Below are 25,158 nucleotides of genomic sequence, written 5' to 3'. Positions count from 1 at the left end.
GGGCAGAGCAATAAATGTGATCTATATGGACTTCAGTAAGGTGTTTGGCAAGGTTCCCCATGGGAGACTGATTAGCAAGGTTAGATCTCATGGAATACAGGGAGAACTAGCCATTTGGATACAGAACTGGCTCAAAGGTAGAAAACAGAGGGTGGTGGTGGAGGGTTGTTTTTCAGACTGAAGGCTTGTGACCAGTGGCGTGCTACAAGGATCGGTGCTGGGCCCTCTACTTTTTGTCATTTACATAAATGATTTGGATGCGAGCATAAGAGGTACAGTTAGTAAGTTTGCAGATGACTCTAAAATTGGAGGTGTAGTGAACAGCGAAGAGGGTTGCCTCAGGTTACAACAGGATCTGGACCAGATGGGCCAATGGGCTGAGAAGAGACAGATGGAGTTCAATTCAGATAAATGCGAGGTGCTGTATTTTTGGAAAGCAAATCTTAGCAGGAATTATACACTTAATGGTAAGGTCCTAAGGATTGTTGCTGAACAAAGCGGCCTTTTAGTGCAGGTTCATAGGTCCTTGAAAGTGGAATCGCAGGTAGATAGGATAGTGAAGAATGCTTTCCTTTATTGGTCAGAGTATTGAGTACAGGAGTTGGAAGGTCATGTTGCAGCTGTACAGGACTTTGGTTAGGCCACTGTTGGAATATTGCATGCAATTCTGGTCTCCTTCCTATCGGAAACTTGAAAGGATTCAGATCCAGGTTGGAGGATCTGAGATACAGGGAGAGGCTGAACAAGCTGGGGCTGTTTTCCTTGGAGCGTCGGAAGCTGAGGAATGACCTTGTAGAGGCTTACAAAATCATGAGGGGCAGGGATAGGATAAATAGACAAAGTCTTTTCCCTGGGGTCGGGGAGTCCAGAACTAGAGGCCATTGGTTTAGGGTGAGAGGGGAAAGATATAAAAGAAACCTAAGGGGCAACTTTTTCAAGCAGAGAGTGGTATGTGTATGGAATGGGCTGCCAGAGAATGTGGTGGAGGCTGGTACAATTGCAACATTTAAGAGGCATTTGGTTGGATATATGAATAGGAAGGGTTTGGAGGGATATGGGCTGGGTGCTGGCAGGTGGGACTAGATTGGGTTGGGATATCTGGTCGGCATGGACGGGTTGGACCGAAGGGTCCATTTCCATGCTGTACATCTCTATGACTCTATGACTGTAAATGTTTGCTTCCTACATATTGAGGGTGAACGTTGGGGTGGTGAGGAAGAATCAATGAAGTTTGAAGTGATTAGCTGGCAGAATATCCAGCAGCTAGACCCAGACAGGAAGCAAGCACAGACAAAACCTTCCAATCTTTCAGAGTTTTGAATTTGGTAATGCATGACAGACTAGCACCAGTTACATAACTTGAACACTAAACAAATGTATATATATTACCTGGGGAAAGAATATTAATATACTGCATCAATTATCTGCAATTTTTTGCAAGCTGAATTTTCTTACAGATTTAATATATCTTCTTTTTTACAGTGCTAAGAAATAGTCATATGTAAGGTCACGACAGCTTGCTGAAAGATAAGCAGTAGACAGGTAATTTGTTGTTAAGCATTAGGATAAGAATGCATTTTCAGGATAACAACTTGTGGAATGCTTAGGGATAAGTGCTGGAGCCATTATTTTCGATAAATGTTAATGACTTCGATGAGGAAAGTGAATGTATTATGACCAAAAATGTTGGAATGGTAAGTGGTCAGGGTAACATTAGGAGTCTGCAGAGGGATACAGAAAGGTTAAGAGAAGAGGCAAAAACTTGGCAGATGGCATGTAAGAGGAAAATATGAGGTTGTGCACTTGGCAGGAAAAATAAAGGAGCTGAATATTATTCAAATGGAATAGGCTATAGAACAGAAGAATTTGGGAGTCCTCATCCATGAACTCCAAAATGTTAGCATTCAAGTTTTGTGGATAATAGGGGAGGCAAATAGAATGTCGGTTATTTCAAAGGGAGTGGAGAATTAATGTAGGCGGCTTTGCTAAAACTATGCAAGATGCTAGTCAGACCGCAGTTGGAATACTATAAACAAGTTTAGGCCCTTTACCTCGATATAGTGGCAGTTCAGAGAAGGTTCAGTAGGCTAATATGTTCTAGAGAATGGAGAGACTATTTATGAGAAGAGGTTGAGTAGCTCAGGCCTGTACTCACTGGAATTTAGAAGAATGAGAGGAGACCATATTGAAACAATACAAGCTTCTTGGTGGACTTTACAGAATGGATTGGGAGAAATTGGTTGCCCTTGTTGGCAAGACTAGGATGAGTGGGCATAATCTCAGAATTACACATTTAAGACAGAAATACACACTTAAGACAGAAATGAAAGTGAATCTGTGTAATTCTTTATTGCAGAGTACTACTGAGGCTGGGTTGTTGAATATGTTTGAGGCTGAAATAGACAGATTTTTAATCAATAACAGAATCCATGGAAAAGGCTGGAAGGTGGAGTTGACGATTATCAGATCAACCACAATCTCATTGAATTGCAGAGCCAACTCAATGGGCTGAATGGCAAATATTTGTCCCTATTTGATATGGTATTATCACAATTTTCTTCTCTCTAAGTTAGTAAAATTTGTCAAATTGGGCAGATCCTAGTTTACAAAATATAGTCAAGACTGTGCATGCTTAATCTCATGGACATGCCATGTAGAAATTGCAGGATACTTTCATGTCCTGAATATTCTTAACGTGCAGAAAATTTCAACATCTAGGTAGTTCAGCCTCTGGGATTCAGAGCTTGAGCAGCAATGGTGCAACTGTAATAGATCTGTGAGGCTGGCAACCAAACTTTTGGTACATTTCTGGATGTAGGCACTCCATAGTTTAAGACGGTTCAGGAAAGATGAGAATAGCTGATCACTAAAACACACAAGGAGGCAAGTAGTTCAGTAGTCCCTTCAGTGCATCTTACTCTTTAACCAATATTTAGTTTTCAATACTGGTCAAAAATATCTTTGGGAAATCAAAGCCAAGACCAATAGCATGTGTGAGCAGCTACAGAAATAGAGATGACCCAGTAAATTGATGCAGGAAAAAGGGCTTTAAAATCCTATGTCTTTAGATTTTTGTAAATATTTCTTGGACAGCTGGAACTTTTGGAAGCTGGTTGATTTGCTGCTCAATGGAGGTTTGTTCAATACCATGACAAGGAGGTTTCCACTCTTTGGGGAGGCTTTAACCAACCTCAGTCAGGAGTTGGGAACTTGAGTATATATTTAAAAGGGAGAGAAGGAAAACTGGAAATGGAATGCAGAAAATTAGTGAGCAATAATACAAATCAGAGGAAACAAAGGCTCAGAAATTTGACAATGGTATTGTCAATCTGCTTGCTGGTATATATTTCAATGCAATGAGTCCATTGAATAAGGCAGATTAATTGAGAACACGCACTTAGATTCTAACTATGATATCAAATTTAAAGTAGGAGAAGAATGACAGCTCAGCATTTCTCGTAAGAAACTTTTCAAACAGGTTAGAGGGGGAAGAAAATGAAGGGAGGACTTGACATTGGTTAAAAAAAGTAACCACAGATGTGAGGTCAGATTTACTTCAAGGTTTCAAATGAGTCAGATAGATTGAATAATTATGCGTGGCATAAGGGTTGTTCGTTTTTATGCTAATAGCTAGAAGGCATTATCGGGGGTGTCAGTGATCAAAAGGGGAAAACATAAAATTGTCTATTTTGAAAAAGAAAAGGAGCCTATTATCTTAATGGTAAGAGATTGCTGAGCTTTGAAATGCAGAGGGATCTGGGTATCCTACTTCATTAATTGCAAGAGATTAGGAAGAAGGTACAGCTAGTATTAAGGAAAGCAAGTAGATGGTTGTCATTTATCATTTAATGCAAAGAATATTATGTTTCAGTTTTACAGGCATTGGTGAGACCACATCTGGACTACTATGTACAGTGCTAGACTTCTTATTTAAGAAAAGATGTAAATATGCTGGAAGCACTTCAGAGAAGATTGAATAAACTAATATCCAGAATGGGTGGGTTGCCTTGTGAAGAAAGGTTACTCAGTCTAGACTTACATTCACTGGAGTTTAGAAGTGTTACAGGCAACATGATTGAAACAAAAAAGATCCTAAACGGTTTTGACAGGGTAGATGTGAAAAGGATGTTTTCTCTAGCTACGATTAGGGGTGATTCTTTCAAATAAGGAGTTGCCCATTTAAGAAAGAGATGAAGAGAAATCTTTTCTCATAGAGAGTCATCATTTTTTGGAATTCTTTTCCTCAAAAGATGTGGAACCAGCATGTTTAAATATTTTTCCAGGCAGAGGTAAGTAGATTATTGACAAGCAAGGATATGAAAATGGTTGAGGATAGGTGTGAATTTATAGTGAACAGATCAGCAATGACCTTACTGAATAGTGGAGCAGGCTTATAAGGCCAAGTGACCTACTGATGCTTCTAATTTGCATGGTTATACATCAGAATTAGGACCTGAGAGAAGAAAATTCTCATGGAGTTCTGCTGAATCATGTCTCTTTAGAGAGTGTAGACAGATAGCAAATATTTGTACTATGAGTTCTTAAATTGTGACCCCCTAATTACTGACATACAAACTACTGAAAACAGAAAATCGTTCTTTACCCTGTCAAAAATGTTCATAATTTTGAACACCTCAATAACATAATCTCTTCTATGATTCTGCCAATTACTTTTTATTGAGTCGACAAATGAGTCTGACAAAAGATCCACTCAGTGTTAATAACATTTTTGTGTTTTAATGGTAAAATCGTAAAAACATATTTATGTGTAGTTTCCCTTCAGTACAATACTTTGTCCAACTTCACTTCGAAGTGGTTTAGAGAACAGTTACAATTTTTTAAGATTGGCATATCATGGTGACCAAGATTGAAAATCTGCATTATAGATTGATAAATTTTCTGTCTACATCTATTATAGATTGAATCCAATTTTTGTCATTCTCTTCATGAATAATTAAACATAACTCAAGTGACAAAATGAAGAAATATGCAGCTGAGACAAACAGTTATGATTTTTATTTGTGGAATAAACAAGGCAGGAGAGAGGTTTGTACATCTGACAATTTGATACCATGTTTGGTTTTAGATTATTGTGTGTATTTTTGGCATAGTCCAACTTGTGTCGACTTTTTTGGAGATTTTCTTCTTCAAGCCTTGTGAGCTTTTGTACTGTATCTTACCAAATACACTGCATAAATTAGCTACCTCCACCCTATCGCATCTCTCACATTCCTGAGACATTTTGTTTCTGTACAATTGGAATTCCTTCAAACTGGACTTTATGAGAAAACCTCATAACCTATAGACACATCAGTGCTGCAAGTAGAAGTCAACCATCAGTACAAATACACAGGAATTAAATTCAGAGAGTGACTTAGAATGAGGGATTCAATAATGCTTTGCTGCTTTCAATGTCATTTCCTGCCATTGTCTGATGCAGTCATGAGATTGATTCCCCAATACAATAGTGGTAGGACTTGACCATTCTTACAATGATGTGTTCTCATTGAGGAGAGAAATGGATAATTCAAGCCTTTGTATACCAGGAGGCTAGGCATTGCTTCCATGTCATTACTAAAAAGCAGGAGAGATGCTTTGAAGCATTGTGAACTAATCACGTAGTTAGAAATGTTTTTCCATGGAAAAGAACTGGATTTTCACTAATCATACTGTGCATGAAATACACCATGGGATATTAACTCTGAGATACCCTGATCACCAGGAAAATGTTTGATGTGGGTTGTGATGTATTTGATATGAATCACTATATAATAAAAGTGAAAGAACTTTACTGCAGTTGGAAGTAGGGTCAGGGTTGATCAGCCTGACTCAACACTAGCCAACAATCAATGCTACATGGACCAGCCATGTTGGGGATTCTAAGTGTTCCAGCAAAATGGTAGTGACCTTGGATGAAGGGGTCTCAGTCAAGAAGGAGTATTAGGAATGGTCAACTGACTGACAGAAACCAAACGTTGTGTTTGCAGATCTCTGACTGATGTTACATAATTTCCTAACTTCCTGTCTGACCATTCGGAGTGACTGCTAAACACTCCCCAGACTATACTGGGGCAGATCCCATGAACATGACTATCCCAAGTCTGATTGTATTAAAACCCCTGAACTGTGTGCAGACTGTATCAGGGACCCTAAGTGTGAGCATTCTTTTTTGACTGGACTGAGGATTTAGCCCAACTGGCTCTGTTATAGCCATTTGGTTCAATGAACAGGTAGTCTGTTTGTTATGCAGGTTGGTAACACATGCTGTAGTCGGCAGATTGACATTTCGGCATACCACTTACAAGATGATTCACCTCTCACCCCACCCCACCCCACCTCCCCCCACCACCACCACCACTGGACATTTTCTTACTCACAAGTGTGATAAGCAGCCTGTCCATGTGTCTCCAGAAAGGAATACCTCAAAAGGGCAATATGACAGCTTTTGGCTCCAACTAAAGCACCAATGCACTAGCAGGCAACGAGAGAATGCAAGTAGGTACTCATTCTGTCTGTGCTAAGAGATCAAGGAAGCAGTCCTGAGATGTGACCCAATCCAATCTGTGATTGTCTGTCGATTCCTGTCCATGTGCTCAAAATTTCCCAGCTGCAGCTTTTTAATGCCTGTTGCCAGTGTGCCCTCAATGCAAGTCTGTTGTTCTTGAGCGGCCTTCCAATATATCAGAAGAGTGCCACAATGGTCATGATGGATTGGTAGATGCCAGATATCAATGTCCATAGATGAGGAGTGCATGTGGTTGGTGCCTGGGCATTGTGCTGCAGTTTAATCATAGACAACATGGAAGTTGTAGGGAGCAAGTCATAAGTTGAAACCACGAGATAGTCCTCTGGTTTCAATGTCGTATTTTTCCTAACATAAGGCTTGTTTAGTAAGATAAAAGGATTAATATTAATAATGTGAGTTGGGCTGTTAACAAAGTGTTTAACAAGCAATGATCATCATCAACTGGCAACTCACCACTGCTTAGCAAACATTTCACCACGTTGCCTGAGTGTAGCACAGAAGATGGCATAAGTTGTTTGTGATGTCGAGATGGGCCTGGCTAGATTTCTGAACCAATTCTGCCATGCCTTTCCACATAGCCCACCTCCATTAGACCCTTATAAGTTTCTGGCTAATGTTTTTGTTGGTCTGGAAAACTTAAAATTTATGCTTTAATAGCATTATCTAACTTTTCACAACCTGGATCCAAATATCTCGATTCTTGTTCATTATTTTCACTGTCTGATCAATTTTGATTTCTCTGTCTATTTTCAAATTGCTCTAATAAGGCTGCGTGCATTCTCTGGCATAACATTTTTCCACAGCTGTGTACAATACCGGAAAATGAACTGCTCTTTTAACTGGCCACTAGGAGCCATACAAGAGCAAGCTCTTATAACATTCCCTCTGTCTTCTCAGCAGTTCTCAAGGGCAGAAATAACCTGCCCTTGATGTTATGTGACCCTGTGGTATGATTTTGGCAGGAGAGTATGTAAGTAAATTGGGTTCCCTGCAACCCAAATTTCCACCCACCCTGAGCTCTCCAATATGGCACACCAAAATTAGCAGACCACGACTGTATCATTCACCATTTTTAAATAAATAGATGTGTCAATTGATTCATAGAGTCATAGAGATGTACAGCATGGAAACAGACCATTCGGTCCAACCAGTCCATACCGACTAGATATACCAACCCAATCTAGTCCCACCTGCCAGAGCCCGGTCCATATCCCTCCAAACTCTTCCTATTCATATACCCATCCAAATGCCTCTTAAATGTTGCAATTGTACCAGCCTCCACCACTTCATCTTGCAGTTCATTCCATACACGTACCACCCTCTGCGTCTCTTTTTTATCTTTCCCCTCTCACCCTAAACCTATGCCCTCTAGTTCTAGATTCCCTGACCCCAGGGAAAAGGCTTTACCTATTTACCCTATCCATGCCCCTCATAACTTTGTAAACCTCTATAAGGTCACCCCTCATCCTCCGACGCTTCAGGGACATCAGCCCCAGACTGTTCAGCCTCTCCCTATAGCTCAGATTCTCTAACCCTGGCAACCTCCTTGTAAATCTTTTCTGAACCCTTTCAAGTTTCACAAGATCTTTCCGATAGGAAGGAGACCAGAATTGCATGCAATATTCCAACAATGGTCTAACCAATATCCTGTACAGCCACAGCATGACCTCCCAAATCTGTACTCAATACTTTGACCAATAAAGGTAAGCATATCAAACGCCTTCTTCACTATTCTATCTACCTGCGACTCCACTTTCAAGGAGCTATGAACCTGCACTCCAAGGTCTCTTTGTTCAGCAACACTCCCTAGGATATTACCATTAGGTGTATAAATCCTGCTAAGAGTTGCTTTCCCAAAATGCAGCACTTTACATTTATCTGAATTAAACTCCACCTGCCACTTCTCAGCCCATTGTAATCTGAGGTAACCCTCTTCGCTGTTCACTACACCTCCAATTTTGGTGTCAGCTGCAAACTTACTAACTATACTTCTTATGCTCGCATCCAAATCATTTATGTAAATGACAAAAAGTAAGGACCCAACACCGATCCTTGTGACACTCCACTGGTCACAGGCCTCCAGTCTAAAAAACAACCCTCCTCCACCACTTTCTGTCTTCTACCCTTCTGTATCCAAATGGCTAGTTCTCCCTGTATTCCATGAGATCTAACCTTGCTAATCAGTCTCCCATGGGGAACCTTGTCAAACGCCTTACTGATGTCCATATAGATCACATCTACTGCTCTGCCCTCATCAATCCTCTTTGTTACTTCTTCAACTGGAAACTTGTTAAATGCTCAATTAACTTCAATATTACCCTTCCACACCATAGTATGACCAGTATAGGCTGGTAGGTGGAAATAGAGAGCCCACTTTTTTTTGTTCAAAAAGCTTTTAAAAAGGCAGAAAAGAATTGGTATAGTATCCTCAGAGGATTGCCTTTGTGCATGGAGCACCCCTCTGCCACACACAGTGCCCCTTTGCTTCCTCCCACCTCATATTTAATACCCTGACCTCCTCTTGCCCAATGTATACCTAGCTCTTGATACCGCTGACACCGTTGGAGCTGCTTGATGATCATAGTTGAAAGGTGTGGTGCTGGAAAAGCACAGTAAGACAGATAGCATCAGAAGGACAGGACAACTGACATTTTGGGCACAAACCCTTCATTGCAGATGTGGAGGGACAAGGGGGCTGAGAGACAAATAGAGGGGTGGGGGTGGGGCTGGAAGGAAGTGAGATGGGAAGGCAGGTGGATGCAGGTGGGGGTAATTGCAATAGGTCGGTAGGGAGGCTGGAGCAGATAGGTGGGCAGATTGGCTGGCCTTTCTTCCACAGTTGGCCAGAAGTCCCAATATGTACAAAATTAGCCCATCCATTGTGCATAATTGCCAAGGGCCAGCTTCTTAACAAACTGTCAGCTGACTACTAACAGAGTCTTCTTTCATCTTAGTCAAAAGTGAGGTATTTATATATTTAGAACATATTTAAGTATGTTTAATGCAATGATTCAGGATCAAAAGCAACTTTTTATACAGTGCAGTCCCAAGAATTGCACCAAGATTTATAATTCTCTGTCAAGGTTGGGTGAAGAAAGACCATTGTCTTCGATTTGCCCCTTCAACCATTGCAATAAACAGGTTGGATTCCAGTTTTGTTTCATCAAATAATATCACCTCTGATAATGTAACATGAATATTAATCCAATATTTTAGATCAAGTCCTTGAGCAGGATTCAAAACCCAACCATCTGATGTTGACAATGTACATGAACAAAGAAAATTGAATCACTCTTTCTACAGCTTTCATTGCTTTCTCATTCTGTAATTCTTCTGTGTCTCAGTTTGTGTAGCAATCACTTTCTCTCTCTCTCTCTCTCTCTGGTTTTCTGAATTGAAAGGAGATCAAATACATATGTTCCTTTGAGGGACCCCAAATATTCCTACTGCTTTTGATGCTCATATATTCACCATATGTGAACCAGAAGTATGCTCTATTTTGTGAATGGGTGTCCATGCCAGGCAAGGGTAATTAATTGTGTACGTTAGAAATTGGGTGGGGTGGAGAGGGAGTGGTCAGAATTCCAAAAACATGTCTGTAAATAGAAATGATCTGCACTTCATCATGAGAATCAACCAACTACTGATGTTTGAAAACGGCACCTTGTACTTATTTACTGTCAGCTTTCACAGCTTCCTAGTGTTTCACAAAATCATTTTCACGAAATAACCTTATGGCTGGGGAGGAGAGTGGGGGTGGAGTGGAGAAAAGAGATAAATTTGAAATGTATTTTCACACCCTGTAAAAAGCAACTGAGGTCATCAGGTCTTTTTTACACCTAATCAAATTAGAGGTTTGCTCTGCAACAGTCGGTAATGTTATCAATGTTTGGAGTTTGCAGATTACAGTTGTCTGCTCAGCTAACCTAAGAAAGCCTGAGATTCAGCAGTTGTGCAGCTGTTGAAACTTAAGAAGCTCCTTCTCAACCACATGGTGAATTAACTGAAGACTTTTTCAGCTGAAGCTTCTCATCCCCTTTATATAAAATCCAGCACAGTTTTTCGTCAGATTGCTGGAATGCTTTAAACTGGTTTGCATGAAAAAGCCAATGATTGATGTAGTTCATTTTATTTTGATAGGCAAAGGAATCTTTGTGGGGGTATTACTGTTTCAGTTATTTTAGTTAGTGAGTTTGACGAGAAATGAGGATGGATGAGGGGCTTTTCTCTTCATTACTTTACCTTTGTAATACTGTCAAAATAAAACAGTTTCCTCTTACATTTTCCAGCAAAATTATAAATGTTTTCTCCTAAAGTACTTTGCTTTGTAGATTTAGCTTTACGTATATTAAACTGCTGGGTTGCCAATACATTTCTAATGACAGGCAGCTCATTATTTTGTAAGGGCAACATCAAAAGGATCATTGATCATTCACAAAAGGAGAAAAATAAAACAAGTAGAAAACTGTGAGATAAGTACCAAAATGAATTAATCCAGACCTGAACCATAGCTGATGTTTCTGCATAAATCCAGGTTTTCATGTAGCATACACATTTCATTGTATCACTTGATCAATTAGCCTTATTAGTTGCATGTTTGGAATCGATAATTCCAATAAACAATGTCTTTTTCGAATCGATTTTCTGTTATTCTGTAAACCTGTATGTGCACAAGCCAGGCAAACTACCTTGTGCTTAATAAAGCAAATTTGCTATTCGGAGCCCCAGAGCACACTGCCACTGATTTGCACACACACAATATAAATGTATAGCTGACAATGAGTGTGACTTCAAACGTAAAGGTCATCCAAGCTTTTTGTGAGGATTTCAGGGAGATTTCTTTTTCCCCGTTTTACTGAACAGAATGGATGCAATTACTAAACTGGACTAGCAAATATTTCTGTCAACACAGATTGCCCTATTCTTTCAATTGAAAAAGAACACATTTAAAATGAATTATCTTTACAAAATAAAATACAAAATGTTAAATTAGAACATTTTAAATGGCCTGCCATAATTGAGCTATGCTGAATATGATTTAATTTATTTAATTGCACAAATTGACCAATGTTTTATTGATATTACTGCTCTAGGCATGATTGGACTGAATAATGATAGAACAAACCTGACAGCCTCTTTCCCAATCTCGACCATAATTGCTACATTGCATGGGAAAGAAAGCTAAAAGTTCCATGTTTTATTAATGTAAAGAAAAACAAACACAAACATTTAAAAAGTGGATTCACCAATTATGTATGGAGCGGATGTAACATAGTTTATTAGAATGGACTTTCATAGATCAATAAACATCTTTATCCAGTGGTAACTATTACACATATAAATACATTGCAGAATTTCCTTCCAAGAACTCTTGGCTTAATTAGTTAAATGGATTAAGGTTAGCAAGCTAGTCAGAATGAATTACTACTTCAAGGCCAACATCCAAACAGGTACCAACTGTTCAGGGATGTTAAGCTGTTTCTCTGCACAGATAATCTCCAGATCAGCTTTTGCTATGATGTTTCTCAGTATCTCAATTTCCCGGATCACACTGCTGTCCGTTTGGTCCAGGATGCATCCTTGTCGACCAATATTATCTTTAATGATAATAACACCATCATCCTTCAAGCTGCATTTGCATCTGATTAGGAATTCCATCAGATCCTTATCAGTTAAATGTCCTGTATTGGGAGAAAGGTTGTGATTAAAACCTGATGGTTTTTATTTATTTTTGCAATATTTACTGTTTTCCTCCATCTTGCTTGACCTGTACCTTATATTATCCCCCTCACAGGAAGTCAAAAAAAGCTCATCCCTGGTCACTGCAAATGGTATTTGATAATACATCACCTTAAAGTGCACAAAGGCGGCAAGAGTGACACTGTTTTTCCCTCCAGGTTAAGAGTAGTTGGACTTCCTTGGTGTTTTCCAAATTGGTATGGCTAGGCTTGATGACCATAATGCTTTTAAATAACTCAAATTTATAAAACAAAATGTTCTTTGATTTATTATTCATTCTGTATCCTGTTATATGCTCTATTGAATTTTTAATTACTTCGTTGTTCAATGTTCAGCAAAGTTCTGCAAAGAAATATGTATCTTACACAAGACAGGGCACAAACCATAAATAGATGGGAAATCCAGTGATCATTTTGAACTGGTAGGGAAATGTAGTAACAGCTCACCTGTCACCCATTGAATCCAGATAACATCATATTTTTTGATGGGGGGTGTGAAGTCCTGTAAGGCAACGCAGAAATAATCCTTCACTTTTGTCACATCTTTTCCTATGTAGGAAAGAGCTTCAAATAAAAAGTTATCCATCATGTCCACCACATCAACACAGGAGAAAACTGGCAGCAGGACATATCTAGTGACTCTGCCAATTCCACAGCCACAATCCAAGGCATATTTGGTATCAGCTTTTCCTGGACCCTATAAAAGGTAAAGATACATGATTATTTATATCGCAGTTTGCTATTAGACAGGCACATATTCACAAATACTACCATTAAAACATTTTTAGTGTTGCAGTCAAGTCAGAGAAAATGATCCAACTCTGAGAACACTAATTGCACTGTGAAAGAAATTACAAAAATTGAAAATTAAGTCCAGAAGGAAAGTCATGCCAAATATTCATTATTGTGGAGTGCAATGTAATAGAACTGATGATGTGCAATTACATTTTATAAAAGTGAACTAAAATTTATTTCCAGGGCTCCTGGGCATGAAGCGTATGATTTGCAGTTGCGCTAGTTTGTGTGGGAAGAAGGTACACTTCAAATGTTACAAAAGCACCTCTTGCTAATGTTTAATGCCAACCCATATATACTTTCAATCATAAGCCACAGTTAATTTTTATGGTGTAATATAATTAAGTCCATTTACTGGTGAAAATTGCACATAAGAGAAACAATTAAATGGTCAATGTAGTTAGACAGTGGGAAAGCATATTCCCTACACATCTGAATGGCTATGAACAAATGCTAAAGTGAAATCGTAAAGGCTTAACATATGCAAGAAAAAAATGGTACCTTCAATCACATATCTGCATGTGATTCCACCCTGTCTTCAGCCTGCTGTTATGATAATATTTATTAAACTTATTAATTTACCAAAATCTTCAATTGACTCATGAGGTGAGATTTCAACTCACTTAAAACCTATCTACTTACAGAGAATTAAAATTAGGTTCTATGCTCTTTTGTTAGTTGGTTATAAAAACATTATTTAATTTGAAAAATAAGATCAAAGTAAATGGCAAAGTAAGCCACTAACTCTATGTTGATGATGAAGGCTGCTTCACATGATTTTGGAAGTACAAAGATTGTCAATTAACCACATTACTCTTTCGGCCTTAAGAGTGATGATCCAGCAGGGCAATGTTCACTATTATTCCCCGGGAAAAGTGCAGCAAGTTTCCATTAGGTGGAAGACAGGAGCATATTAATTTTTGAATTTGAAATTACACAGCTAGTGCCATTATTAAATAAGACAACAAACAGAACATGATATTTTTAAATAATGGAAAATAATGTGTCTTAAAATGTGATAACAATGTATTGTTACAGTTTGGAATGGTTGAAATTTTGAGTCAAAGCTGTCATTTAAAGAAGCCACACCCAGCCGCTTTCTCTTTGAAACATTGATTGACCTGCTCTTCACTTGCAGAAGTTGGATATCGTTTAATGCTTATTTTAAACTTTTCTTTTGACTTTATGCTGTCATTCTGTTTTACATCTTGTTCATTAACCTCATTGGTTATAAATATGATAGTCTTACAATTAGAATCCCTACAGTGTGGAAACAGGCCCTTTGGCCCAACAAGTTCACACCAATCCTCCGAAGAGCAACCTACCCAATCTCATTCCCCGTTACTCTACATTTACCCCTGACTAATGCATCTAACCTACACATCCCTTAACATCATGGGCAATTTAGCATGGCCAATTCACCTAACCTGCACATCTTTGAATTGTGGGAGGAAAGCAGAGCACCCAGAGGAAACCCACGCAGACACAGGGTGAAATTGCAAACTCCACATAGACAGTCGCTCAAAGCTGGAATTGAATCCAGGTCCCTGGTACTGTGAGGCAGCAATGCTAACCACTGAGCCACTGTGCTGCCCCTAGTCTTATCAGAAGTCAAGAAGGCAGGAGAGAGACTATGTTTTATTCTTTTCACTTGTGTTGGGAGGGGTGGGGTTCAAGGCCAGTGGTGTGTGAAGTGGAGGAGATGTGCTGGAGGGCATTGTCAACCACATGGGAAGGGAAGTTGTGATCGTGGAAGAAGGAGGCCATCTGGAACTTTCTGAGGTGGAATTGGTCATGCTGGGAACAGATGCAGTGGAGGGAGAAGAATTGGGAATAAGGGATGTCATTTTTACAAGAGGGAAACTCAATACAATAAGGACACAACCCCTCTGGTCCTCACCTTCCACCCCACCAACCTCCGCATATATCACATCATCCTCCGCCACTTCCGCCATCGCCAAATAGACTCCACCACTAGATATATATTTCCCTCTCCATCCCTCTCAGCTCTTTGGAAAGATCATTCCCTCTGTGTCTCCTTCATTGGGTCCACAGCCCCCATCATCCCACATGCCACTCCCAGCACCTTTCCCTGCCACCACAGCAAATGCAAAACCTGTATCCACACCACTCCCCTCAGCTCCATCCAAGGCCCCAATGGATCCTTCTACGTCCATCAGAAATTTACAAATTTCCCAAATTTACATCTACCAATGTCATCTACTACATCTGTTGCACCCGGTGTGGTCTCCTCTACATCAGGGAGACAGGACACCTTCTTGCAGATCATTTCAGAGAACATCTCTGGGACACCCACACGCACCAACCCCGCCGCCTCATGGCTGATCACTTCAACTCCCCCTCCTACTCCATCAAGAATATGCAGGTCCTGGGCCTCCTTCACTGCCAAGCTGTTACAACCCACCACAGAGAGGAAGAATGCCTCATATTCCACCTTGGGCCCCTGCAACCACACGGGATAAATGTGGATTTCAACAGCTTTCTCATTTCCCCTCCTCCCACATTATCCTGGTCCCAAGCCTCCAACCTGGCACCACCCTCCGTACCTGTCAATCACTCCCCCTTCTGACCTATCATCTTCTCCCTCACCTTCATCCACTTATCGCTTTCCCTGCTACCTTCTCCTAGACCCCACCCCCCGCCCATTTATCTTTCAGCCCCGAACCACAAGTCTCATTCCTGATGAAGGGCTTATGCCCGAAATGTTGATTCTTCTGCTCCTCTGATGCTGCCTGACCTGCTGTGTTTTTCCAGCAACACACTCTCGACTCAGATCTCCAGCATTTGCAATCCTCACTTCCTCCTTGATGGTGGTGGGAAGTTATTCAGCATGGGAGCATTACAGTTAAGGCTGATCTTGTCTTCACCTAACAGGTAGCCGTACATAGAAATGGGTTTGATAGTAGCAATGAGAAATGAAAACCCTGACTGATTTTGGATCTCCAAAAACTAATGAGTCCAGATTAAGATTGAACCTGGGACATGTGGCATGACTTTAAACCTCTGTAACCTATAATTCATCTTTGGCAGACCTCACGAACCTATGTTTGGTTTTAGTCTTGGTATTACTAAGTATTTATTTGAGTGTCTGTGAACACTTCAGTTTAACAATGCTCTTTGGTATTAATTATTTACCATTTCTGTTAACTATCTGTAGCTTTTGGACTTACTCCTACAAGCTTCCTTAGAAACACACTGGAGGCCTCCACATCTATGCTGTTGAGTTCCAAAAAGTCTCCCATCATACCCTCCTCTGTTGCTGGAACCTCTTCATAGAACCGTCTAGCTCTGGAGTAGAACTGCATTTCACCATTAATCACTTCACTTGTCAAAGTGAACAGCTTCACTGAAAGAAAATACAAAAATATAAATGATGTTTATATGAAACTAACAAAGCTGTTTACCAAGTTTGTCATTTAATATGCTCAGGTTCTCTCATTCATTGATTCATAGGTCAGCCTCAATCATAGCAACTCTAAAAGAACAATTTTTAACATGTCAAAATGATTGTTCAAATGATTTGCTATTACATTTTACAAGAGATGATGCTGGACAAAAGCTTGAGTTACTGCTATATTTTTGAGGATGGCACATTAAATTTTCACCATCCTGAAGTTGCTATGCCTGGTAATATATGTCAAGCATTTTAAAAAGTGAAAGATTATTCTAAACTACTCATCACATGTTATCAATAAAACAGACTTTTTGGCTTGCAGAAAATGTGATAATATTATATTTCTCAGTGAAAATGGCTGGGGAGGTTGGTTATTAGTAAAATGAGTTGGAGTTTTAGACAAGCAGATATATGATGTATTTTCAAATAATTGAAAGCATTCCTGTCCCCTTAGTTTGAATCAAGGCTGAATGCTGGGTGTCTAATAGTTAAGGACCAAAGACATTTAAAGTTTAGTACTTGGCAAGTTGTTTGGCAGTGATTTATCATCCCGCACCTCCATCTCCACATGTCTGTTTTTGTAAGGACGGTGTTTTCCTGAGATCGTTTTTCGAGCTTTTGTTTTTTTCTCTATGTGTGAGCAGGCAGAATCTGCCATCAAAGGAGAATTAGACCATCAATCCATGATGCAACACCATGTGAAGTCATCCAGCTGGAGTTAGCCAAGGATGTTGCTGTTCCGAAGCAGATTTTTTTCACAATATGAAACAAATAAAAACTCAGATTTTTATACATACGTTATAATGTGATGTCTTGCTTCTCAATCATTTCAGGCAGAATAGAAAGGCTTTAAGTTGACCCAAAGAGCGAGAGGCCACATGATGTTGATATTGATTCTGATGTACCGAAAGCTGGTTGAATGCAGGCACAATATATCAATGCTCCAATAAACTCTGTTAGGATGTGGGTTGCACCCATAATTTTGCACAAGGCAATCAAGTTGCTATTCTTGACTATGTTGTCAGGATAAAGGCACTAAATGGAGAACAGATGTTCTTTTGCATCTTGTAAAAACTAACTCCAAGCAGAATTTGCAGAGGTTTTGGAAACAACCCCTGTCTACCATCTCCTTCAGTGAATGGTTCATTGCTTGACCCAGAAAGACAAAAACACGGATTTAACATGTATAAAATGGAGAGTGAGAATAATGAAACAAACAGGCACAATTGTTAACATTGTTGCTGCCTGGACCTTATTTCAAACAATTATAAATTGTAAGTCTAGTAATTTTTTTTTACACTGCTAATATTTGGCAGATTTCAGAAATAATTTTGAAGTAAAAGTTTTTTTGTATCAGCTATGCTTTTTTTCAAATGCTTCAAAAGTGTTATTACAATAATGGGGGGGACACAAATTCTGTCACTATACTGGAATGTATAAACTTGAAAGTCTGTTTCCTAAATACAGCCTACTAAAACTCCTTTACAAATATTCTCATTCATTGCCAAAATTCCATGAAGGAAGCTCAAAGCCCCTGGTCACATTTAATGGGCACTCTGTAATTTGGATGTTTCCACAATCTTTGGAATAGTTCATTTTGCTTCTCCCAGGTTTTCAAACTAGAATTCGCAGGAAATAAGAGTTTTGTAGAAGGGATTATGAGGATCATAGATTTATGCATCATTGTAATTAGCTTTATATAAAGTTACATAGAGCCTACAGCAAGGAAACAGGCCATTTAATCTAGTCATCAATGCAAATGTCTATTGTCCATATGCGTCTCCTTGTTCTGATTCATCTAACTCTATCTGCTTATCCTTCTATTCCTTTCCCTCTGATTACTTACTTAGTTTCCCCTTGAAGTCAAAAACACTAATCCTCATGATAGGGATTTCACATTCTTGCTAATCTTTGGGTAAAGAGGTTTCTCCTGAATTTGCTATTGGACTGACGGGTGACTACTTATATTGCTGACACCTAATTTTGATCACTTCTTTATGTAAATGCAGTGGGTTGATTTTTTTTCAAAACTTGGTTGTGTCAATTTTGGAGAGTTTCATGGAGAGGTTCTCTTCGTGACCCCTTATGAGCGACCTCTACAAATTTGAAGTGGTTCCCTTATTAAGTACACACAATACAACCATGACATTGCTCTCATGCTATCTTGCACTCAGCAGCAAAGCTATGGGTGCAGTGACATTCTGGTGTTCCTGCACCAGTGCCATATTTAAACCTCAACTGCTCACCTATTCAAACCCTTAGAGTCACAGAGATGTACAGCACAGAAACAGACTCATCAGTCCAACTCGTCCATGCCGACCAGATATCCCAACCTAATCTAGTCCCATTTGACAGCACTTGGCCAATATCCCTCTAAACTCTTCCTATTCATATGCCCATCCAAATGCCTTTAAAATGTTGCAATTGTACCAGCCTCCACCACTTCCTCTGCCTGCTCATTCCATACGTGCACCACCCATTGCGTGAAAAAGTTTACCTTTAGTCTCTTTTATATCCTTCCTCTCTCATCCTAAACCTATGCCCTCTCGGTCTGGATTCCCCCCCCCCCATTTCCCCCCCCATTCCCCCCCCCCCTCCCCACCCCCCACAGGGAAAAGACTTTGTCTATTTATCCTATCCATGACCCCCCCAAGATTTTATAAACCTATATAAGGTCACCCTTCAGCCTCCGGCGCTCCAAGGAAAACAGCCCCAGTCTATTTAGCCTCTCCCTATAGCACTTCAAGCCAAGAATTCACTTTCACATTTTGAATGTGTGAAGAATTCCAAAGTTGATGGCTGACAGAGGAAAATTGGCATCTGGTTCTCAGACAGGGATGCAGAACTCCTGTTGGTTAAGGTGGTGGGGAGGACAGCTGTTAACTTTTCCCTGGACTGACAGACACTATCACAACACCAGATCCCAATCACAAATTGAGAGTTGATGTGACGTCTATAGTCAGAGAAAGGCCCAGCAGTACAAGAAGAATGTAAGTTCAAGGGTAAGATCAAGGATAAGTGCCACCAAATTCTCTTGGTTAAGTCATACTCACCATAACTCTGCATTGCACTCATCTCCCACTAAGGCTCAAGATCTACCACTGTCACTATATTATATAGCATCTCCACTCAACACCTCTAATTCACTCATATCTGGCAAACTGCTAACCCTTCCTACCCTCTATGCTTCCTACTTGACGACTTGATACGCCTTGCCATCTTTTCTGCACTTGCATCAACATTAACACTTGTGGCAGCCTCTTTCACCTGACTCAATCTCTTTCTTTATCTTATTGCTGGTGAAAATGGCCTATAATCGCTCTGAAAGGGCCTTGATCAGTGGTAGGGCAGCTGACATTTGTCTCATCACTTATTATGAGGAGAAGATCCTTGAGGTCACGGGAGAGAATGGAGGCTACACATATGGCGATGTCAAGAACTCCTCGTCAGTACAGCCAAGTAACATTAATTGTAATATGCTGAGGTACGTCCTCATTAACACCACTGTGAAGGTATTCCAAACATGCTCAAGCTTCTAAAACGTCTACCCTCCTCATTCCCTCTTCTGTATTCTGCAGACACAAGCAGTAATCACATAACATTCTCCCAGAAGACAGCAGCCCCTCCAGATACCCAACCTTTTCCCACTTCTGAGGAAGAAGCTTCACATCCCTCAGAGGAAGCACCATCAATGTTGCCTCCTATACCCACTATTAACTCAGATGATGCCTCAGTCATTATGTTTACTCGATTTGACTCGTGAGCACATTCTACTGAGCACATCTCTGCAGCTGGCCAAGGGAGATATTTGCCAGTTTTATGGCACTCAGAGGACAGCCACATGTACCTCCTCAGATCCAGTCATGAGGGGATGCCATGGTGTAGACCATTCATAACTTCATCCAAAATACACAAACAAACACAGGCACAGCAGGGATGTTTGTCAGAGACACTCAGGAAACTGGATCAAATAGTGGAAGAGTCCACTAACTCAATTGGTGTCATGCTGGTTCAGTCATGTATGCATCCGTATGTCTCTGAGGATGGGGCAGAGGCTGTCATGAGAGCCAGGTCGAGCTGAATGCGCACTGGTTGCCAGAAATATACTCAGATCTGCACTTCATCACTCTAGCCATTGATGCTCAGCACCAACAGCAAGGCAACAGAGATACAAAGGACATTAACCTTACAGCTAGTACCTCTTCCTCTGAAGAGAGAGGATGGTGTTAGCAGGCAACTATTTGGAGGAGCAACCACAGATAAAAGTCTAGAGTTTGAACCTGGGCTTGCAGAAGCATGTGACCATCAGAAAAGATAAATAAAGGTTATTTCTACTAATCAATGAATTATCAGTAAGATGATGCAAATGAAGGATTGGCCCAATAAACATAAAGAGGTATTTTGGGGAAAATAAATTTATTAAGAGAGTTATTCAATAAAAACATTTGCAATCAGAAGTAGGGATTGAAGCTGGTTTGAGTATGGCATTGAGAGAGTTAGAAAAATTCTTTAAGAGGAAAATATTAAAGATCACTTACATAAAGAATTAAATGTAGTGTAAAGCTTCTCAGCATTTTGATGAATTGGAATGACACTAGAAATCACATATCAAATTCAAAGTCCTGGGTGACATTTTAAAATCTCCACCTACTTTTCTCATCAGCCTAGTGATTGATAGATGCAGAAGTTTAGACTCATCCATGTCAGTGCAGGCATGTAGCTGGAGTTTAATGGTAAAATGACACTATGCATTCAGACAGAGCTCTGGTGATCTTCCTATTGTTAGGACAATGACACAGTTGTCTGGGCCAAAGTGCTCTTTCTAGATAAAGTGTGATAATTCATATTTTAAAAAGTCAGCACCTTGTAAAATAATTTGTTTTTGAGACTGGTTGCATAATGATTCTACATGACCTTCTATTACAGTTCAAATTTGAAAAAAAAACCTCTGAGGCGCATCATCCTTTCACCCCAACCATCCATTCACTTCCTGTTATACACATTCTCCATTTTATTCCTACCATTCTGATCATTGCTTCTCTTGTTCGAAATGTGCCAACTTACAAACTTTCATCACCTTCCTTTTCTCTACAGACTGTATTGCGCCCAACATTTAACCCTCCATCTTTTATTTTAATAAAACTTTGCAAATCCATATCTTAATTTATGCTTTTTCCTAAAACCTACAGATTCTCAACCCAAGCTAGTGGGTTGCTACTATTTCTTGTTACACCTGATCTTCTCTTCTCTTTTTCAAACTTGGTGAGCTATGTAATTGAATCATTGTTCCTTATCTCAGTTTGTTAAAATGTTAACAAATGTTGTGAGGTGATAGAAAATGTTTTAGTTCAGCAGAGACTGCTATGAATATTTACAGAAACTGCAATCTGTTCCTTTCTCCATATATATTTCTATAACATATTGCATATGTACAGATAATAATTGAAAAAGTGCACTTAGTGCGCTGTGGTGAAGGTAACAAGTTAAATAATAAACATTTTAATCACCAAGCATCAAATTTGTTCAGTGTTTTAATGTTCAACAATACCTCATGCTTTAACAACAGTGCAATGTGACATTTTGATAAATGATGCATTCCATTGCATATTTTGATCCTCCATGTTATTTTCATTTATGTCAGCTTGAATTTGTTCTGTCATATTGAAAGTGATTTGGATAAAATATACAATTAATTATTATAAAAACAATGCAGTAAATGTATCATGTAACATAACAATGTAAACAGGTTTAGTATTTAGTTTTCACAGTAAAAACAAACTGCACAATTCTTTATAGAAAATATCTGATAAATTGTACATCAGCATTTTAATCCCATACAATCAACAATAATAGAAAATGACCTATCAATATAATGCTGATTCATGCTGTATCATTGGACTGCAGTTCTTTCATATGGATTAATATTATGTGTTACTTGTTGTGATTGCACGTGTGGTTGACTATTCCTAATTTGGTCAAACTGGTAAAAGTACTTAAAATAAATAACAGTACAGTAAGGCAGTCAATAATTGATTGAGGGGTTCAGATGAAGTTGCTATACGTTTTGTCCTGTGCTATGCTGTTGGCAGCACTATTGCTGCTGACATGCTAGGTTCAAGTCCCACTCCAGCACTTAAATATCAATGTTGACACTCCAGTGTAACACTGAGGGTGTGCTGCACTATTGCAGATGCAATCTTTTGGATGAAATGTTAAACCAAGACTCCATTTGCTTGTTTGAATGATTGTAAAAGATCACATTGTATTATTTTCAAGAATGAAGGATTTATCCTCAGTCTCATGTCAATATTTATTTTTCAATCAATGTCACGAAATACATTATCTGTCCACTAACAAATTATTACGGGTGTGCAAATTAGTTGCCTCATTTCTTGCATTGCAAGTGTGTCTATTTGCACTTTGGAAGTGCTTCCTTAGGGATAACTGTTTTGAGATGTTCGATGATTGTGAAAGGCATTTTTATTTATTTGTTGTTTGTTTACTCAAGTGTGACAGAATAATCAGTGAGAAATCCCAACCATGTCCGATGTACAATTACCTTCATACACAAAACATTCTGCTTCCAGGTTTCTCCCTCCTTCTCTTATTTTTTTATGGAGACATGGCCAGCTAAATGATTTATGAAGAGAGTCAGGCTTTTCATTAGATTTACAACATACAATATTTCAATGGCACACAGCCCAAGAGGTACTCCATTTCCAGCCCTTTGGTGCACTGTGACTGAAAGGACCCAGTGAGTGACCTTTTCCTTCAGTGTCTCTGCTGCATGTGCTCCAAACTTTAGTTTGTCTCTCAACATGTAATCCCAGACCTTAGAATGTGCCAGTCTGCATTTTTTAGTCAAAGACAACTCCATCAATGGAAGACCAGCAAGTTTGGGGCAGACCAAACTGCATCTTTCATGGAGTTGATGGTTCTTCAGACACAGTTTATGATTATCTTGGTTTGCATCCTTGGGGGCAGCCATAGAACACAAACTTCCGCATCACAGATCTGAAAATGTAATGAAGCACCCCAGAATGAAAGATGTTGTATAGGGAGTGTTATATCTATTGTATTCTTTTGCAATTTCTAGTTTGAAATGTTTTTGCTATTGGGAGGTCTACCTGACACAGGATATGTTGGATAAGTATTCTTGTCATTACAATTGTGTCAAGTGGAATATGCTGAATGGAAATGTGTTAAATTTTCTTATAAATATTGTTGTATTCAAGTTGCAATTATTGTAATGTACTTTCTATTAATGCTATTAAACAATATACATTATTGAAATTAAGCTCATATTAATCAGAAGAAAAAGTAAACTGCTCTAATACTGTTGCTTATTTGCTTCATATAAATGCCGTACGAGTTTTACCGTATTTAATCATATGATGACCAACATATAAAGCCTTTCCCAAGTAGTTTTTCAGAGTAGGTGATAATTTGCCTTAAAATGCCCTATATCTTCAGCAATTTAGAAAACAATCCAAATCAAAGCATTACTTTAAATGCATTGAATTTTATTAGATGGGGTGATTGTGATTCAGGATATTGGCCAATATTTATCATTCAGTCAAAACCACAAAACTCTTTGTCGGTGTTCAGTATCACATTGCTGTCTATAGGAGCAAAATTGCCCAGTTTCTTGCATTAAGCTAATACACGTTTACACTTCACAAAAGTATTTCATTAGTTGCAAAGTATTTTGAGCTGGCTAGTGATCGTGAAACGATACAAATCTTTAATCATTCGGCTAAATTTGCTGAAACGCTGCGGTACAATCGGCTGGCCTTTGAGTCAATGATTGAATGTAAAACTTGATCTGAAATAATCTGAAATATACGTAGCCCCCTTTTAATAAATGTTGCATGTTACAATCACATTGAGTTCCATCTTATGTTTACTGCGATATTTTCACTCAGTCTGCCGCTCCTATGTCGGTCTGGTAACCGTCACTCACCTAAAGGCAACTGCTCCAAGAGAAAGAGGTAACTCGAAAAGAAGTCATTCCTAATGGTTTTATGGAGGAAGAAAGACATGCTGTGGCGGCACATATCATCGTCAGTTCTGTCCCACCGCGACTTAAAAGCGTAGTGAGCTTTTTTCCATTCCACATTTTCTTCCATTATATTTCAGCGTTTGGAAGATTGCTGAGTTTTCTCTATTTCTCCGGGTAATTTTCGGCCATTCGGATCACACGGTGTAACTTTCCGGTATTTTTGCTCCTAACAACTTGGCGCTGGCCCTTGGACTGATCAGGCTCCGTTGCTCCGTGCAGGTGCTGAAGACGCGTCTCCCTATGAACTCCAACCTTACTATCCGAACAGCTCTGCCTACATTGATCTCATATAAGCACATTCTGGAAATCCTAAATCCTGGTGTAAAACAAAACGTTTAGATAGCAAAATTTTGCTGAATGTCAATTTTTACTGAGGTTTGTCCAAAGTTCAAACACTTCTTGAGATTATGCTGGAAAGTTGTGGCTCTGTGACATGACAGGGAACGCCAGTCAGTGATTTGTGTTATGCATGCCAGCGACTCATTGTGAAAGGAGATGGGACTTCTCTGCGACGGGAGAAATTCACTTTCCCTTCGAACAGTGAAGGAATTAGCATTTTTTTTTGTAAACAATCATGAACTAGGTCGTTCAGTGAGTTTGAGGGGAAATGCATTAGAAAGTG

General features: G+C 39.3%; 1 protein-coding gene across 1 annotated transcript; it reads right to left on the bottom strand.

Annotated features, from left to right (window-relative positions):
• Positions 1-11,818: 11,818 nt before the first annotated feature.
• Positions 11,819-24,743, bottom strand: ntmt2 (N-terminal Xaa-Pro-Lys N-methyltransferase). The gene is made up of 4 exons (XM_060829758.1): positions 24,438-24,743; positions 16,251-16,426; positions 12,712-12,961; positions 11,819-12,207 (listed from the first exon to the last, which is right to left on the bottom strand). The coding sequence occupies exons 1-4, from the start codon at positions 24,601-24,603 to the stop codon at positions 11,951-11,953; spliced, it is 849 nt and encodes a 282-aa protein (XP_060685741.1). The 5' UTR covers positions 24,604-24,743; the 3' UTR covers positions 11,819-11,950.
• Positions 24,744-25,158: the final 415 nt, after the last annotated feature.

Source organism: Hemiscyllium ocellatum, chromosome 9, assembly GCF_020745735.1.
Source record: "Hemiscyllium ocellatum isolate sHemOce1 chromosome 9, sHemOce1.pat.X.cur, whole genome shotgun sequence".
In the NCBI taxonomy this organism is placed as follows: domain Eukaryota; kingdom Metazoa; phylum Chordata; class Chondrichthyes; order Orectolobiformes; family Hemiscylliidae; genus Hemiscyllium; species Hemiscyllium ocellatum.
The sequence above is the reverse complement of the archived record's forward strand: the minus strand, read 5'-3'. Positions and strand labels throughout refer to the sequence as shown.

Bases quoted from the DNA above. Each gene is read 5' to 3' on its own strand.
- ntmt2 (XM_060829758.1), bottom strand. From the start codon at position 24,603: ATGGAAGAAAATGTGGAATGGAAAAAAGCTCACTACGCTTTTAAGTCG. The intron at 16,427-24,437 runs GTGAGTGACGGT...ATTTTCTTTCAG, and splicing joins CTTGGAGCAGTTGCCTTTAG to TGAAGCTGTTCACTTTGACA. The intron at 12,208-12,711 runs GTGAGCTGTTAC...CTCCCAATACAG, and splicing joins CTGGATTCAATGGGTGACAG to GACATTTAACTGATAAGGAT.